The 18947-nt window shown below is 42.8% G+C and overlaps 1 protein-coding gene across 5 annotated transcripts in view; it reads right to left on the bottom strand.

The window, feature by feature from the left end:
* Window positions 1-18947, bottom strand: part of LOC128703556 (uncharacterized) — a 275977-nt gene that overhangs the window by 24399 nt on the left and 232631 nt on the right. For all 5 annotated transcript variants that reach the window (XM_070101233.1, XM_070101237.1, XM_070101235.1 and 2 more), the window contains one exon: window positions 2483-2577. In XM_070101233.1, the coding sequence (XP_069957334.1) occupies window positions 2483-2577 (95 nt within the window). The remainder of the gene's footprint in view (window positions 1-2482; window positions 2578-18947) is intronic.

Below are 18947 nucleotides of genomic sequence, written 5' to 3'. Positions count from 1 at the left end.
ACATCTCCCCTGGCGATAGGCGTTGGCGCGCACTCTTCAGGGCGTGGGCGCTTCTCTCCCCACCCCTCCGTCACCCCTACTCCATCCATCTACGCGCCCCTCCCCGTCACCCTTGAGGAAGGGTGGAGATGCTCTGGAATTGTAACCTTGGTGTTAGGTAGAATATTATCAGTGCATAGGACCGTGGGTGTGGCTGCTTGTTATTGTTGCACCCCCCAAAGAAAATCACGTGACGGAACTCGGGGTACAAGCCATTCTTGACCCACGAGTGGTAATCATACAGATTTGACCGTTTCCTGGCTGCGTTCAGCCACTTTGTTGATAGACGTATCACGGCAGTTTTTTGTAATTTGCTTATATGTAAATAAATTTACGTTTTATAATTCGATGTAAAATAAAGAAAACGCATATGCAGGTTTGAGGGAAGTGTGAACAAATTGATGTTGGGTATCTCTTGAGGATATTAACTTAGCAAAATGAGGACCGTTGTTATACCGTTGACACTGGTGATGTCACATAAAAAAAGCAACCACTGGTGTCTGCTGCTGTAGGTGATGTCTACAGACGCAGGTGTGAGTGTGGTGCCATTGGAACAATGGTGGTGTCACACCAAGAAGCAACCACCATTGTGTGTTGCTGGGGATGGTGTCCCCTGATGTAGATATGAATATTGCTGTGGTTTGTACAGTGTTAGGGTGGGGCAGATTGACGAGCTGTGGGGTGACGAGGCTCCGGAAGAGAAGTCTGGGGTATTTAAGTAGAAGGCGGAGAGGTTTTCGAGGAGAGGTGTAGAATATGTTAAGAGGTGGTGCTAAAACATTAGTAAAAGATGTGTAAGAGGAGGTATTAGAAGTAAGAGAGAGGAAGTATTTAGTGTGACGGCGTATGAAGTATTGGAGGAGAGGGATTGGAGACAGAAGATATTTAATGTGGAAAATTGGTAGGAGGGATATGGTCCGGACGCGTGGGGAACATGTCTCCATAAAACAAAACAAAAAGTGCTTGTCAATGAAACGTTCCTGTCGTTGTTCTCTCTCTCTCTCTCTCTCTCTCTCTCTCTCTCTCTCTCTCTCTCTCTCTCTCTCTCTCTCTCTCTCTCTCTCTCTCTCTCTCTCTCTCTCTTTCTCTCTCTGGCACTTCACCTTGCACTGTACCTGGCACTCCACTGTTGGGTGCCAAGTGGTGACACTACTGCTGGGTGCCTGACAGTGACCCTTAGGTGTGACCTTGCAGGTACTCATGGTGTTGGTGTATGTAAGGAGCGTAGTACACCACTTAAGGGGTCGAGCCACGTCTTCCCACACAGTGTTGTACATTATACATTCTTCCCTCCACATATAAGTACGTACATGGAGCACACGAACCCGCATGGTGACACGTCTGCATTTAAAGTGAGTACTGTATATTTCGAGCTCAAATGAAGACCCTCTTTTATTTTACTTTAGTAGTGGAGGCTCATTTCTCCGTCCGTTAATTACAAGGAAAAAACGCACTGCTAAATTTTAGTCAACAGACCAAAAATGTGTTGGAGTTGTTTATTTTTTAAGACAACCTGACACGGATTCTAATCATGTGATGACCCACCCAGTGGCACCTCAATAGGGTCTTAAAGAATTCATTGTGGCCTCGATTGATTACTTGTGACACTGATAACACGAGATCACCCGAGACAAACTTTGCTGCATGATCCATATTTATTTAGCACTTGTTTTTAATACAATAATCCAGACAAATTTACTATATATAGTGATTAGTCGAGTTAGTTCTTTACTGCTGAGTTATAACAGGGTAAACAAGTGCGAAAGTAGCAAATTTTAAACCACAGCAGACTCTTGACCTAAGCCAGGTGTAGACAAAGTCAGATACAGGTATACATACATGCATGCATACATTCATACATACAAACCACGGTATGGGTGGGATCGAACTCATGGCAAGTGAGACGTAAAACTCCAGGCCAGTACTCATGATTTCGTGAGTCATGATGGATGCATGCATACATACACATATGCCTTCACAATTTGACATTGAGGTGAAAATGCATTATATAATATCTCTTTTTAAATAAGTCATTATCATGATGTCACATGACCTCTTTCAGATGAGTTAGTCATGTGCAATGGCGGTGTGATAGTGGTTGTCAGTGTTTAAGGGCAGCGCTGTATGACCCTTTAGCGATTCCTTATGATTATTATAATGTGTTCATAGTGAATTTTATGATACATGATGATAAAATAAAATAAATACTGATATTTAAAGATACCCCACATTTAGAATTTGGAAAAGACAGTTGCATTTTGTCTATAACGTGCAATTTAACCAGAAAGGAAAATAAATTCTGGACTCTATCGTAATGTATTAATCACATCTCTCTCTCTCTCTCTCTCTCTCTCTCTCTCTCTCTCTCTCTCTCTCTCTCTCTCTCTCTCTCTCTCTCTCTCTCTCTCTCATAATGACAAAAATATAAATTTCTTGATCTCACCTGAAGTAGCGATCAGGACCAGTGTCTGTCTGTATGTGGTATTGTTTGGGCGTCATGCTGTACGCGCCCACGCTCGTCACCACGCCCAACACAGCCTGGGGAGTACAGAAAAGACGCAGTTAGTCAACCTATCATCATTCTCCTATGTCAGTTTTTGACGTGGCACTCAACGTCAGTGAAAATCCAGGTTTTTAAATCATATTCTAGGTATTTTAATAGCTAGCACGGGTGAAACTGGGTTTGTTTGGGTTAGGCTACGCAAACCTGTAAAAACTTACTCTAACCGTTGATAAAGAAGTTATAAAATAAGCAGCCGCCCTACGTCTAGCGACGAGGTGAACGAAAAATAAACGTAACGCTCGAATTTGGACATTCATCACTCGCGTGCCCCTTAAGCGAGGCTCTTTGACGCTGGTGAGGGGCTCTTGATCAAGGGAATTGGGTCTGTGCTCCAGTTCCCTGAACTGAGCCTGAATGCCTTCATCCCCCACAGGCGTTGTATAATCCCTATGGGCTTAGCGCTCCCCCATGATAATAATCACTCGTATAAAAATACTGATAGTAAATCCATGGAGCACTGATTAATTTTATGGCTCCTGGAGCCCACCCCTCTGAAGGCTTAATAATAATAATAATAGTAATCTTTATTTCTACAGGTACATGCACAATGTTGACAGACCTAGCTGACATATTACTATATAGAAAGTCCCTTGTTATGCAGAACGTTTCGGCCACATTTGGTCAATTTTGTCCCCAGGATGCGACCCACACCAGTCAACTAATCCCTAGGTACCTGTTTTACTGATAGATGAACAGGGATAGCAGGTGTCTTAAGGAAACACGTCCTAATGATTCCACCCGTAAGGGGGATCGAACCAAGGACCTCAGTGTATTAGCTGAGTGCGCCTGCAGCAGAGCTACGGGATACTGAAGGCTCCTTGAGTCATACCACTGAAAGCTTCTTGAGTCATACCACTCTGAAGGCTCCTTGAGTCATACCCTCTGAGACCCCTAAAGCCGTGCGTCTCTTTAGTGAAGGGTTCTTGATCTAAGGAATTGGAACTTCCCTTCGTTAGGTTGGATCACACCTGATCACCTGCTATTTCCCAGGTGGTGTATGACCTGTAACAGATGTATGTGACAGCTGTGTGACACATGTTTGAAGCTTCAAGTCATCTTGAGATAACGGGACATGTGTGACACATATTTAGTTTTTGGTCATCGTGAGAGATAACGGGACAGGTGTTGTGACACAGATGTTTACAGGTTTTGGTCATCATGCCACTGTGTGGTACAGTTACATCTTGTTCTGTAATTATCTCATTAGAGACGGTAAACAACGAATTCGGACACTTACTCTCTTCCTGATTATCCTCGTCCTCTTCTCTCTTCCTCGTCTTCCTCTTTTCTTCATTTTCATCTCTTCTTCGTTTCCCAGGAGTCTTGTACGAGGCTGGGGCCACCATCCACGAGGGCGGTGAACTATAAGGACGCCCACACGCCACCAGAAGAGCAGTAAGGTGCTCCCAGGGTAGGTCTGGCAAGCGCCCCGAGGCTTGTAAGAAGCCCTGGTGGCATCAACAAGCAACTGGTATATAAGGTGATGCTCGGGGCTACCCTGCGTTAACGTGATATCTATCTCCTACCTCCACTAACACCCTTCTCTCACACACCCTCCCCCCAACACACCTTCCCCCAACACACCCACCCCAACACACCCTCCCCCAAAACACCCTCCCCCAAAACACCCTCCCCCCAGCACACCCTCCTCCAACACATCCTCCCCCAACACATCCTCTCCCCAACACACCCTCTCCCCAACACACCCTCCCGCAACACACCCTCCCCCAACACACCCTCCCCCAACACACCCTCCCCCCAACACACCCCCAATCAGCCTCTCTCCAAATTTAAATTACTGCACCCAACTTGGGGTCGCGTTTTTTCGTGTTTGTTTTTGGTTTGGGATGTGAGTGGGTAAATGGGTGTGAGGGATTTATGAGGTGTGAGGGGGGATGTAAGGGGGTTCATGGGGGTGTGAGGAGGTATACTGACTTGTTTGTACTGTGTTATTTGTGGCTGTAGGAGGTCGAGTCTCAGCTCCTGGCCTTACCTCTTAACTTGACAGTTAGCCTCGGGCTCTGTCGTACCTGTTTTTAAGACTATGTATGGAGCTGCCTCCACTAGTTTTTCCCGCCAGGTCATTCCACTTCCTGACCATCCTCAGGCTGAAGTAATACTTCCTGGCACCTCCATGACTCATCTGTGTGTGTGTGTGTGTGTGTGTTTGTGCGTGTGTGTCCTTTTACCGATTTGTACTCACCGATTCGTGTCTGCGGGTGTGGAGGCTCATCTCCTGGCCCGCTTCCATGACTGCTATGATCAACATCACTGATAGACCTCTTGGGCTGTATCATGTCTACTCTTGAAGCTGTGTATTAGGTTTACCTCCACCACTGCCACATCCAAGTTTATTCAGCTTTTCAACCACACTAAGATTAAAGAAATACTTCCTGACATCCCTATGGCTCATCTGTGTTTTTAACTTCCACCTGTGTCCCCTTGATCCTGGTGTTAATTAAAACATCTCTCCTTATCAGCCCTATAAATTCCTCTTAGGATTTTGTATGTCGTAATCATGTCTCCCCCTTGTCCTTTTTGGGTAGCATTGAAAATGTGTTAGGAAAAGGCATTCATTAGCGAGTCTGGGTTTGAGAAAGACCTACCAAGTATGGGACAGTAGGTTTGCTGCAGTGTTCCTCCGTTATGCTCTTATGCGTGCCTGTTTGCGTGTATTATGTCATTATTGTAACTATAAGAATTTAATTGTATTTCATAAGGCTGTAAACCCTCGTGGGTTATTAGGCGCAGGAAGAGGTGCAGGCTCGATCCTCCGGTGGTTCATCAGTCGAAGTTATCTCTCAGCCAAGGTTCTCTCTCTCACGAGTCAGGTTCTTGGTCTCTGTTATTGTCAGACAGTAACTCACGACCCCGTGTCCGGATACGTGTTATCTGTGTCTTCCAGGACACGTGTCATGACACACTAAGTCACTTTTATTTTTTAGCTTATTATTCAACGTTAACTTCTTGCTGCTGTATCTTTTTTTTTTTTGCCAAATCTTATTTTAACTTAAGTTAAGCTAACTTGAGGAAGTTTGGGTTTATGTTATATAATTATTTGACCACAAATAGACAAATTAAAACAAAAATTATGCGTCTGGCAACAAGGGGGTCGGAAAAATATGTTGAAATGTGTACGATCACTCGTGGTGCGAGATTGTGCCGCTTGTTGTTTGTGATCGTGTCAAAAATGTCGACAATTGTCTAAAATATCATCAATTGTCTAAAGTATCATATTATGAAGGACCAGACCTGGCTTTATAAGGGACTGGACCTGAACTTATAAAGGGCCCAACCTGACTGTAAGAGACCGGACCTGACCTTATAGATCAGACCTGACCTTATAATGGACTGGACCTGACCACTAAGGATCACTTACCAGCAAGGAAGGTAATTAATTCCCAGCGCTGAACCAGCCGAGAGCAAAAAATCTGCGTGTTGAGTGACCTTGATGGAATGTGTTTTGCGGTGCGAATTCGTGTACGGGCCGGCGCGGTAAGAACGCGTGTACTGGTAGGCTCGGTACGGACTCGTGTACCGGCCTGAGCGGGGAAGGGGTCGTGCGTGGTCGTCAGACTACTGGCATGTCCGGGACTGACCAATTACTGGACCGGCGAGGTCGTTACACCTCGAGGTCGTTCCGGGAGGTCACGACGCGCTCGTGTGTGTGTGCGTGTGTGTGTGTTGGTGGGTGGGGACGCGCAATGGAACCTGATGGCCGGATACCGTAGAGTTACTTGATTATTCCTGACGATGATTCTGGAGGGTGAGGGGGGTCACCGCCCCGCCCCTCGCGGCCCGGTTCCAGACTAGGGGAAGATTTAGAAATGCGTAAGTTGGAATATATTAGAATTTTTTCGAAAGGCAGGTCAGTAGAAGTCAATTGAGCTTTTGTGAAATTTGTTGATGGTGCTAGAAAGGTGAGTTGACTCAATGTGAGTCAGATGTGAGTGGTGTTACACTGGATCAGGTATGATTGATGTTACTCTGTGGACCAGGTGTGAATGATGTTATACAGTGAGTCAGATGTGAGTTATACATTGAGTCAGACGTGAGTTAGATGTAAGTTATACAGTGAGTCATATGTGAGTTATACAGTGAGTCAGATATGAGTTATACAGTGAGTCAGATATGAGTTATCTTATACAGTGAGTTAGATGTAAGTGATCTTATACAGTGGGTTAGATGTAAGTGATCTTATACAGTGGGTTAGATGTAAGTGATCTTATACAGTGGGTTAGATGTAAGTGATCTTATACAGTGGGTTAGATGTAAGTGATCTTATACAGTGGGTTAGATGTAAGTGATCTTATACAGTGGGTTAGATGTAAGTGATCTTATACAGTGGGTTAGATGTAAGTGATCTTATACAGTGGGTTAGATGTAAGTGATCTTATACAGTGGGTTAGATGTAAGTGATCTTATACAGTGAGTTAGATGTAAGTGATCTTATACAGTGAGTTAGATGTAAGTGATCTTATACAGTGGGTTAGATGTAAGTGATCTTATACAGTGGGTTAGATGTAAGTGATCTTGTACGTTGGATCCTGGTGTAGTTCAGGTCCTGCTATCTGTTAGTTGCTCTCAATTTCTTAAATATTGGAAGCAAGTGTGTCTTCAACAGATGTCTTATAGCTGTCTTGCTGTCAGTGCTCTCTAAAGAGTTGCTACGGCACCACTGACAGCTCTTTATTTACTGGTGGAAAGTCTTATTATGTGATCTCTCAGTAGTTCTGTTTGAGTACCCATGCTGATAGTTTATCAAGTTTCAGCCATGCTGATAGTTTATCAAGTTTCAGCCATGCTGATAGTTTATCAAGTTTCAGCCATGCTGATAGTTTATCAAGTTTCAGCCATGCTGATAGTTTATCAAGTTTCAGCCATGCTGATAGTTTATCAAGTTTCAGCCATGCTGATAGTTTATCAAGTTTCAGCCATGCTGATAGTTTATCAAGTTTCAGCCATGCTGATAGTTTATCAAGTTTCAGCCATGCTGATAGTTTATCGGGTCTCGTTTAGTTTAACATCTTTATTATGCACCCCATACCCATCCTGTGGGCGGTAGTCAAAAGATTACAGAGGTACATAATGGGTCCAGGGACTGGACCCCAAAGTTTTGATAGCTGAACAAGGTACAGTGATAGTGAACTATTTACATGTTTATATCTGGTTACAACCGTAATGAGTTACTTATGCAGACATGAATTCGGTCACACACAGAAAAAGTGGTCTTGTTGCTTTAGTTGTGCAATTATTTTTTTATTTATCCACTTCTTGGATTGAACGATTTCTAGGCTTTTGAGTATTATACGTGTGTGTGTGTGTGTGTGTGTGTGTGTGTGTGTGTGTGTGTGTGTGTGTGTGTGTGTGTGTGTGTGTGTGTGTGTGTGTACACCTGCGGTAAGCCCCAAGACGCGTGTTACACTCTTCAGTCCAAGTATAGGAAGACCGCACTGCGCGCGACACGCGGCAACCTCCCACCCTCCCCGGCACGCGCATTCACTCTCTTGGAAGAACGAAAGCGAAAGGGAACTGTGAGAAAGCTGCGGTGGTGTAGAGGAACGTTGAGCTAGCTTACAACCCGCAATCTTGACGTGAGTTAGACACGTCTAGTCACACTTGAGGTGCTCACGGAGTAAAATGATTCTTTTTTTTTCAGCCACAGCATCCCTATCAGCACCCCGTGTAGTTCTGTTTCTTTGTGAGGGCGTGATGTGCAGGTGCCTGGAGACACGCTCTTTAATTGTCGTGCGTTATACAAAGTGTGGGTACGTGATTGATGGCTTGTTAGTGGGTGGTGGAGACTCACGCTGTGTAATTGTCGTACTGCGTTATGCAAAGTGATCGTCCGTGATTGACGATGTCTTGGTTTGCATCGTGGAGCTGACGATGGTACCTTGCGGCTGGCTGGCTACCTCCGCTCTTTTTTTTTTTCCACTATCTCTATTTTTCTCTCTATCTCTATCCATCTCTCACAATGACTGACACACAGGCGTGAACCATCACTATAGTGAAGGTGTGGTGGCAAGCATCATACTGTGATGTCACGTATATACACAGTTACACACCTCTCGGTACATTTACACAGATACACACCTTTCAGTGTACGTACTCTGGGAAGTGTAAGTTTTCTCCAAAACGTTTTGTGTGTAATTTTACATAAGAAATGTTGAAGGTGAATGAAGACTTGTTAGAAATGGTGTACAATGATTTTTTTTTTTAAACTGACAGTCTGCAGTATTCGCCTGTTTTACCACATCTATTTATTCAATATATATTAATATAATAATTAAATATTTTATTATTGGTTACCGTTTACCCAAGTATTTATGTCTGGAAAGAACTATGAACTCAAAATGAGCACAGGAAACGCAGCACAGAAGTACCATCTTACATACCGTAAGAAGTATTTGAAAAACTATTGATAATGGTGGATGACCTGTCATTTAGAGAACACATTAAGGCAGACGCAGTGAAGGGTAGGAATATGGATAGGTGGTTCAGAGAACCGACACAAGTTGATAAATTAAACATATTTGCAACACTTGGGTATCTATTGTGGAAGCGTTTTGCCACACAGTAGCTTCATCAGTTCAGTACAAAGGAGAATAGTAAAGACCAGAAGGAGTTTGAGGTAATCAGTCCCTCAGCCTGGAGTCTGTGTAATCACTCCATCAATCAACCATCACCACCACCACTGCTGTTGTGACCCTCATTCCCCCCCACTCCCCCCTCCTCTTACTGTTAGAGGTCACTAGTAACAATAGTCTTTGTACACGCAACAACGATTTTTCCCATACCATCCCCCCCCCCAGCAGTATATATATATATATTTATAATATCCACATCGTCTTTGTTCCTCCCCACAAAATTATTATAATGTATTTTTTTCTCCATTTATATTAATATAGACAAGAATCGAGTGTTTGAAGTAATAATAAACCTTTCATTTAGAACAATGGAACCTTTATAGAGGGAACTGACGTAAAGTTTTAATCCTTCCTGGACCATTGTCAAGTCACAGTTGAGTGAGACAGTGTGAAGAAGACTGGTAGGTAAAGAAGGGGAGGAGGAGAATGTTAGAAGACTGGTAGGTAAAGAAGGGGAGGAGGAGAATGTTAGAAGACAGGTAGGTAAAGAAGGGGAGGAGGAGAATGTTAGAAGATTGGTAGGTAAAGAAGGGGAGGAGGAGAATGTTAGAAGACTGGTAGGTAAAGAAGGGGAGGAGGAGAATGTTAGAAGACTGGTAGGTAAAGAAGGGGAGGAGGAGAATGTTAGAAGATTGGTAGGTAAAGAAGGGGAGGAGGAGAATGTTAGAAGACAGGTAGGTAAAGAAGGGGAGGAGGAGAATGTTAGAAGACAGGTAGGTAAAGAAGGGGAGGAGGAGAATGTTAGAAGACAGGTAGGTAAAGAAGGGGTGGAGGAGAATGTTAGAAGACTGGTAGGTAAAGAAGGGGAGGAGGAGAATGTTAGAAGACAGGTAGGTAAAGAAGGGGAGGAGGAGAATGTTAGAAGACAGGTAGGTAAAGAAGGGGAGGAGGAGAATGTTAGAAGACTGGTAGGTAAAGAAGGGGAGGAGGAGAATGTTAGAAGACTGGTAGGTAAAGAAGGGGAGGAGGAGAATGTTAGAAGATTGGTAGGTAAAGAAGGGGAGGAGGAGAATGTTAGAAGACTGGTAGGTAAAGAAGGGGAGGAGGAGAATGTTAGAAGACTGGTAGGTAAAGAAGGGGTGGAGGAGAATGTTAGAAGATTGGTAGGTAAAGAAGGGGAGGAGGAGAATGTTAGAAGAGTGGTAGGTAAAGAAGGGAAGGAGGAGAATGTTAGAAGATTGGTAGGTAAAGAAGGGGAGGAGGAGAATGTTAGAAGACAGGTAGGTAAAGAAGGGAAGGAGGAGAATGTTAGAAGACAGGTAGGTAAAGAAGGGAAGAGGAGAATGTTAGAAGACAGGTAGGTAAAGAAGGGAAGGAGGAGAATGTTAGAAGACAGGTAGGTAAAGAAGGGGAGGAGGAGAATGTTAGAAGACAGGTAGGTAAAGAAGGGGAGGAGGAGAATGTTAGAAGACAGGTAGGTAAAGAAGGGGAGGAGGAGAATGTTAGAAGACAGGTAGGTAAAGAAGGGGAGGAGGAGAATGTTAGAAGACAGGTAGGTAAAGAAGGGAAGGAGGAGAATGTTAGAAGACAGGTAGGTAAAGAAGGGAAGGAGGAGAATGTTAGAAGACAGGTAGGTAAAGAAGGGGAGGAGGAGAATGTTAGAAGACAGGTAGGTAAAGAAGGGGAGGAGGAGAATGTTAGAAGACAGGTAGGTAAAGAAGGGAAGGAGGAGAATGTTAGAAGACAGGTAGGTAAAGAAGGGAAGGAGGAGAATGTTAGAAGACAGGTAGGTAAAGAAGGGGAGGAGGAGAATGTTAGAAGACTGGTAGGTAAAGAAGGGAAGGAGGAGAATGTTAGAAGACAGGTAGGTAAAGAAGGGGAGGAGGAGAATGTTAGAAGACAGGTAGGTAAAGAAGGGGAGGAGGAGAATGTTAGAAGACAGGTAGGTAAAGAAGGGGAGGAGGAGAATGTTAGAAGACAGGTAGGTAAAGAAGGGAAGGAGGAGAATGTTAGAAGACAGGTAGGTAAAGAAGGGAAGGAGGAGAATGTTAGGAGACAGGTAGGTAAAGAAGGGAAGGAGGAGAATGTTAGAAGACAGGTAGGTAAAGAAGGGGAGGAGGAGAATGTTAGAAGACTGGTAGGTAAAGAAGGGAAGGAGGAGAATGTTAGAAGATTGGTAGGTAAAGAAGGGGAGGAGGAGAATGTTAGAAGACAGGTAGGTAAAGAAGGGAAGGAGGAGAATGTTAGAAGACAGGTAGGTAAAGAAGGGGAGGAGGAGAATGTTAGAAGACAGGTAGGTAAAGAAGGGAAGGAGGAGAATGTTAGAAGACACTTAGGTAAAGAAGGGAAGGAGGAGAATGTTAGAAGACAGGTAGGTAAAGAAGGGAAGGAGGAGAATGTTAGAAGACTGGTAGATAAAGAAGGGAAGGAGGAGAATGTTAGAAGACAGGTAGGTAAAGAAGGGGAGGAGGAGAATGTTAGAAGACTGGTAGGTAAAGAAGGGGAGGAGGAGAATGTTAGAAGACAGGTAGGTAAAGAAGGGGTGGAGGAGAATGTTAGAAGACAGGTAGGTAAAGAAGGGAAGGAGGAGAATGTTAGAAGACAGGTAGGTAAAGAAGGGAAGGAGGAGAATGTTAGAAGACTGGTAGATAAAGAAGGGAAGGAGGAGAATGTTAGAAGACAGGTAGGTAAAGAAGGGGAGGAGGAGAATGTTAGAAGACTGGTAGGTAAAGAAGGGGAGGAGGAGAATGTTAGAAGACAGGTAGGTAAAGAAGGGGAGGAGGAGAATGTTAGAAGACTGGTAGGTAAAGAAGGGAAGGAGGAGAATGTTAGAAGACAGGTAGGTAAAGAAGGGAAGGAGGAGAATGTTAGAAGACAGGTAGGTAAAGAAGGGGAGGAGGAGAATGTTAGAAGACTGGTAGGTAAAGAAGGGGAGGAGGAGAATGTTAGAAGACTGGTAGGTAAAGAAGGGAAGGAGGAGAATGTTAGAAGACAGGTAGGTAAAGAAGGGAAGGAGGAGAATGTTAGAAGACTGGTAGATAAAGAAGGGAAGGAGGAGAATGTTAGAAGACAGGTAGGTAAAGAAGGGGAGGAGGAGAATGTTAGAAGACAGGTAGGTAAAGAAGGGGAGGAGGAGAATGTTAGAAGACTGGTAGGTAAAGAAGGGGAGGAGGAGAATGTTAGAAGACTGGTAGGTAAAGAAGGGGAGGAGGAGAATGTTAGAAGACTGGTAGGTAAAGAAGGGGAGGAGGAGAATGTTAGAAGACTGGTAGGTAAAGAAGGGAAGGAGGAGAATGTTAGAAGACTGGTAGATAAAGAAGGGAAGGAGGAGAATGTTAGAAGACAGGTAGGTAAAGAAGGGGAGGAGGAGAATGTTAGAAGACTGGTAGGTAAAGAAGGGAAGGAGGAGAATGTTAGAAGACTGGTAGGTAAAGAAGGGGTGGAGGAGAATGTTAGAAGACTGGTAGGTAAAGAAGGGAAGGAGGAGAATGGTAGAAGACTGGTAGATAAAGAAGGGAAGGAGGAGAATGTTAGAAGACAGGTAGGTAAAGAAGGGGTGGAGGAGAATGCTAGAAGACAGGTAGGTAAAGAAGGGGAGGAGGAGAATGGTAGAAGACAGGTAGGTAAAGAAGGGAAGGAGGAGAATGTTAGAAGACAGGTAGGTAAAGAAGGGAAGGAGGAGAATGCTAGAAGACAGGTAGGTAAAGAAGGGAAGGAGGAGAATGCTAGAAGACAGGTAGGTAAAGAAGGGAAGGAGGAGAATGCTAGAAGACAGGTAGGTAAAGAAGGGAAGGAGGAGAATGCTAGAAGACAGGTAGGTAAAGAAGGGAAGGAGGAGAATGTTAGAAGACAGGTAGGTAAAGAAGGGAAGGAGGAGAATGTTAGAAGACAGGTAGGTAAAGAAGGGAAGGAGGAGAATGTTAGAAGACAGGTAGGTAAAGAAGGGAAGGAGGAGAATGTTAGAAGACTGGTAGGTAAAGAAGGGAAGGAGGAGAATGTTAGAAGACAGGTAGGTAAAGAAGGGAAGGAGGAGAATGTTAGAAGACAGGTAGGTAAAGAAGGGAAGGAGGAGAATGTTAGAAGACAGGTAGGTAAAGAAGGGAAGGAGGAGAGTGTTAGAAGACAGGTAGGTAAAGAAGGGAAGGAGGAGAATGTTAGAAGACAGGTAGGTAAAGAAGGGAAGGAGGAGAATGTTAGAAGACTGGTAGGTAAAGAAGGGAAGGAGGAGAATGTTAGAAGACTGGTAGGTAAAGAAGGGAAGGAGGAGAATGTTAGAAGACAGGTAGGTAAAGAAGGGAAGGAGGAGAATGTTAGAAGACAGGTAGGTAAAGAAGGGAAGGAGGAGAATGTTAGAAGACAGGTAGGTAAAGAAGGGGAGGAGGAGAATGTTAGAAGACTGGTAGGTAAAGAAGGGAAGGAGGAGAATGTTAGAAGACAGGTAGGTAAAGAAGGGAAGGAGGAGAATGTTAGAAGACAGGTAGGTAAAGAAGGGAAGGAGGAGAATGTTAGAAGACAGGTAGGTAAAGAAGGGGAGGAGGAGAATGTTAGAAGACAGGTAGGTAAAGAAGGGAAGGAGGAGAATGTTAGAAGACAATTCAAGTGACGAAAACATAAAAAGATCAAGTTAATAGTACTACCAGTAGTAGAAGTAATATTGGTAGTAGTAGTTGAGACAGTGAATTATATCACAAGGAGATGGAGTAATAGGGTATCTTCCCACACACGTTGTTAGGGGTTCCTGATAATGATGCAAAATGGAGCGAAACGTCGTCAGGGATACTTGATAATGCTCCAAGATGAACCGAAACGTCGTCTAAAGTTTCCTCTCCAAGGTGTGAATTTGGGAAATGTTGAAGTTACTGTAGTATATAACTTTTATTCTTTAATAAAGGAATTGGAAGACTTCATTGCATGACTCAGTGATAATAAAATAGATTAGCTTCAGTAAAATGATAATAAATATTAGAAACAGCTCTTTATTGCATAAGTTGTGTAATATACCGAAATAAAATAGCTTTAATAAAGGCATATCTAAGAAAAAATGTATCTAAAGGCTTCTTTGCACGACTTTACTTCAGTAAAACAATGGACGACCTTCAGTAAAGGGGGTGTCTAAGGGGTTAAAAATGCAGACTTTATTACACGATTTCGGCATCACAGTAAAACAATACACTGGCTTCAATAATGGAATATTGGAAAAAAAACGTACTGGCCTCATTGAGTCACACAATAGAACTGTCCTCGTCTTGGCTGGAGTGTGGCCAAGACTACAGGCAAAATACTTGAGAATTCTGCCTGTAATTCTAAACTGCTGCTCCCCACATCTCGTACAAGGTTCGATAGGTGCTACCCCATGCCTCGTACAAGGTTCGATAGCTGCTACCCCATACCTCATACAAGGTTCAAAGGGTGCTTCCCAAACCTCGTACAAGGTTCAGTAGCTGCTCCCCCATACCTCGTACAAGGTTCAATAGCTGCTCCCCATGCTTCGTACAAGGTTCAGTTCCTTCAACTTCTCATAGTGCATTCCTCTCTGTTCTGGTATTATTCCAGTTGCAAATCTTTGGATTTTTTCGAGTTTCTTGACGTGTTTGACCAGGCCTGGGTTCCGTGCTGGGCCTGAGAGCACAATGACTGGCTTAACATATGTCGTATAAGGTACTGAAGAATTCTTTATTGAAGTCCCTGAATGCTATTCTGATGCTTGCTAATCTTGAATATGTCTCTGCTGTTATACGGTTTGTGTGTTTCTGGCGATATGCTAGGCGTTATATTTACCCGCAGGCCTATGCTGCACTGCGTCCGGTTTGCGCTCTTCTCCGTGCCTTTGTTTGTGCTGAACTCTAGAAGTCTCTTTGTTGAGGTTTCATTGGAGTTCATCACTGTCCTTTCCTGTTCTTATTCTTCTCATTAGTTTTACATCGGACTCAGTATTCTCTGGTAGATCATTGACGTATATTAAGAACACTGGTGGTCCTTACACTAATCCTTGCGGAACTCCACTCGTTACTCTCACATTTGGAGGTGTCATCCCTTACTATTACTGTCTGCCTTCTGTCGTTTAGGTACTCCTTGACCCACTGGAGCACTTTGCTTTTTAACCCTGCTTGTTCTTCTATTTTTTGGACTGATCTCTGGTGAGGTTCTGTATCAAATGATTCTCTGTGGTCCAAGAAAATGCAATCCACTCAACCTTGCCTTTTTTTTTTATCTCAGTAACTCTGTCGTGAATTTCAGCCAATTCGCACAATACTAGATTTTCCGTCCCCAAATCCATGCTGGTTTTATGTAAATAATGTTTCTTCAAGTATCCCAGTATCTTTTTCGCTACTATCTTCTCCACAACTTTTGACAGAACTCATTTTTTAAAGATTTTGCCATTATAATAGTCCGCATTTGCCTATTTTCCATTTTTTTTTTTTACATTTATCCTGGTTGGGGAGCCTGGTTGAATATTTTTGCTGTTGTGTTAGTTGTTTTTTGCCCCCTTCTCTCAGCACCCATGGAGATGTGTTATCTTTTCTCATTTGTTTCGTTACATCCAACTCATTTAGTAGTGTCATCATTATTCTGGGTGTGTTGATACTCTCCGGTGCCTGTTAGTTTGTTCTGACCACAGTGCCTTCTAGTAGTTCTCATTCGTTACTGATAACTTTCATTGTTTTGCTAGGCACTCCACATCGTCATTCTCCGCCAGCGTCCCTCCTTTTTCCCTCAGCTTTATCACCTGTTCTTTCACGGTCGTCTTTTTTTCTTATGTGGTTGTTGCCGGGTCACCCCAGGCAGGTTAACCAGGACCCATCCTGGCCAACCTGCCTGTTATGTGGCTCTGCAGTAGCTCTGTTTCAGTTTTGGCCATTGGTGATATATCACTGTTAATGTGCTTTTTCAGCTTACTTTCTTATTCTTGCATATTTGTTTCCAACTCTCCTGCTTGCTTCTCGGTTTTCTGTATTTTGATTTGTTGTTTTTCAAGAACTCTAGCTCTTTCCCTTGGCTTCTCTGCATTCTTGATTAATCCATGGGCTCTGTTTTTCCTATTTCTTTTCTTCATTCTTGTTATGACCCTCGTTTGTTTTGGCACTTTGACCCATACCACCATTATTTTATGTACAGTTCTGCCTTCCATTTCCCTTACCCATTCCATTTTCGTCAGAAAAATTCTCATGACATCATAGTCCCCTTTTTTGTAGTCCTGTTTCTGCTACCCGCTTCCTCCCTTTTTCTTCCATTTAATAGCCCTTTAGAGATGTTGCTTTTGTTGTCATTCCTGAGAGTTTAATCTCTAATAACTACTGTTGTTAATCATGATTTTCTTTGCCATCTCTTTCCTTCATAGTTTCACACTTGCTGGTTATTCCATCCACATTTGAGTACCACACACTGATTCCTCTCTCTCTCTCTCTCTCTCTCTCTCTCTCTCTCTCTCTCTCTCTCTCTCTCTCTCTCTCTCTCTCTCTCATTGATTTCTGGACACGCTGTGGTGTGCTGGGGTATTTCTTTATTTCTTGGACTCAATACTCCCCCCCCCTCCTCACTATTGCTGCACCCCTTCCATGAAAGGTGTTCCTTGTTACATTCCTCAGTTACTTCCTTCTTTCCCAAGTCTCTCTTTCTGCCCTTTATTCCTCTTACATCCAGTCTTCCCTGACATATACTGTGTTAAAAGTTTCTAGATCCCCTTAGACTGGATTTTCTCCTCAATACTTGATTTCTCGTCTCTAAATTTGTAAACAATTCATAATGACCTTGTTTTCCCTCTATGTATGCTCCTTCTCTTTAATAAGCACAGATTTAGTTTGTCTCTCTTACTGCTCCCAATTGTGCCATCATATTTTTTGTTCCTTTTTCTTGCTTTGCGCTTTCCTCTCAGTTTTTTCTTTGTTTAGACTGCATATCATGATAGCTTGTGTTCTCGTCTTGTCGAGGTTGCTCTCTCTGTCTCTCTACCTTTGTTTTCTCATTTACCGTTTCTACTTTCTCTCTCCTGACCTGTTGATTGTTCACCTTCCGTGTTTTCTTGTATCATGTCAGTCACTATATCTCGAAGACCTCCTTCTGAAACATTAGCCATTCCACTTCCTGCCTAAGCATATTCGAAGTCCGTCTCTGTTGCTTCTTCCTTATTTGCTGCAAGTTTATCTGTAATTTTTTCATTTTTTTTCGGCAGCTTCGCAGTCACAGAAGGTTACTCTTGACTAGAGGGTCAGTTTGATTGAATGTTAAGTAAAAGGACACAAGTGCAACTAATGTGACATTTTATTGTGGCAACGTTTCGCTCTCCAGGAGCTTTATCAAGCCGTTACAAACAGTACATGGACAACGAGGGTATATATAGGCTCAGAGTGAGGTGTAATACTAGTGGTGGTAATAGTAGTAATACACTATGGCAGAACTACCACTACTACAACTTATATTACTACTACAACTTATATTACTACTACAACTTATATTACTACTACAACTTATATTACTACTACAACTTATATTACTACTACAACTTATATTACTACTACTACTTATATTATTACTACTACTTATATTACTACTACAACTTATATTACTTCTACAACTTATATTACTACTACTACTACAACTTATATTACTACTACAACTTATATTACTACTACAACTCATATTACTACAACAACTTGTATTACTACTACAACTTATATTACTACTACAACTTATATTACTACTACAACTTATATTACTACTACAACTTATATTACTACTACTACTTATATTACTACTACAACTTATATTACTACTACTACTTATATTACTACTACTACTTATATTACTACTACAACTTATATTACTACTACAACTTATATTACTACTACTACTTATATTACTACTACTACTTATATTACTACTACTACTTATATTACTACTTTTATATTACTACTTTTGTATCAATCAAATCACATATTACTCGGGTAGATAATTTCCAGTAGATCCTTCATGTGTTAGCTCAAATCACCGACCAGTATGGTTTAAATAAGTGACCCACTGATCAGATCAGATAGACTGGTCCGAACCCTTGACTGGTCCGAACCCTGGACTGGTTTCAAACGGTTTCGTTGTGCACCACCTAGCAGGTTATTAATAGAATATTCAAGAGGTTGCTAGTAGAATTGCAGTAAATCAACCATTCAAATCATTATGAAGCTGTGTGTAGTCTGTGGTCAGTCAAACAAACGGGCTTCCACATGCACAAATTGTCATTTCTGTGGAAATTGGTGTCACGCCCCTTGTGCAGATATCCAAGAACTAGCTACAAGCAGTATTAAAACAGGGAAGTGTTTTTGGGTATGCCCAAATGAGATAAATCTGTGGACTAAAATCACAAGGGTATTAAAAGAGGTCAACATCAAAGCTGCTTTCATAGAAAACCTGGAAGCTTTCTACAACAGATGGGAACATAAAAAGTCTGGGCTGAATGGTACTGCCCTTGATACTGGCCATGTAGTCACAAACTGTAAGGCTGGAGGTGATGTCCTGGTAGTCAGTAAATGTGGGGCTGATAGTGCTGTCCTGGGAGACAGTAATGGGGAAGCTGGAGGTGCTGTCCTGGGAGACAGTAATGGTGAAGCTGGAGGTGCTGTCCTGGGAGACAGTAATGGTGAAGCTGGAGATGCTGTCCTGGGAGACAGTAATGGGGAAGCTGGAGATGCTGTCCTGGGAGACAGTAATGGTGAAGCTGGAGATTTTGTCCAGGTAGTCGGGAATTATACGCAGGAAGGAATACA

The sequence above is a fragment of the Cherax quadricarinatus genome, chromosome 76 (genome assembly GCF_038502225.1).
Source record: "Cherax quadricarinatus isolate ZL_2023a chromosome 76, ASM3850222v1, whole genome shotgun sequence".
Lineage (NCBI taxonomy): Eukaryota > Metazoa > Arthropoda > Malacostraca > Decapoda > Parastacidae > Cherax > Cherax quadricarinatus.
This window is presented reverse-complemented; position numbering and strand designations above follow the sequence as displayed.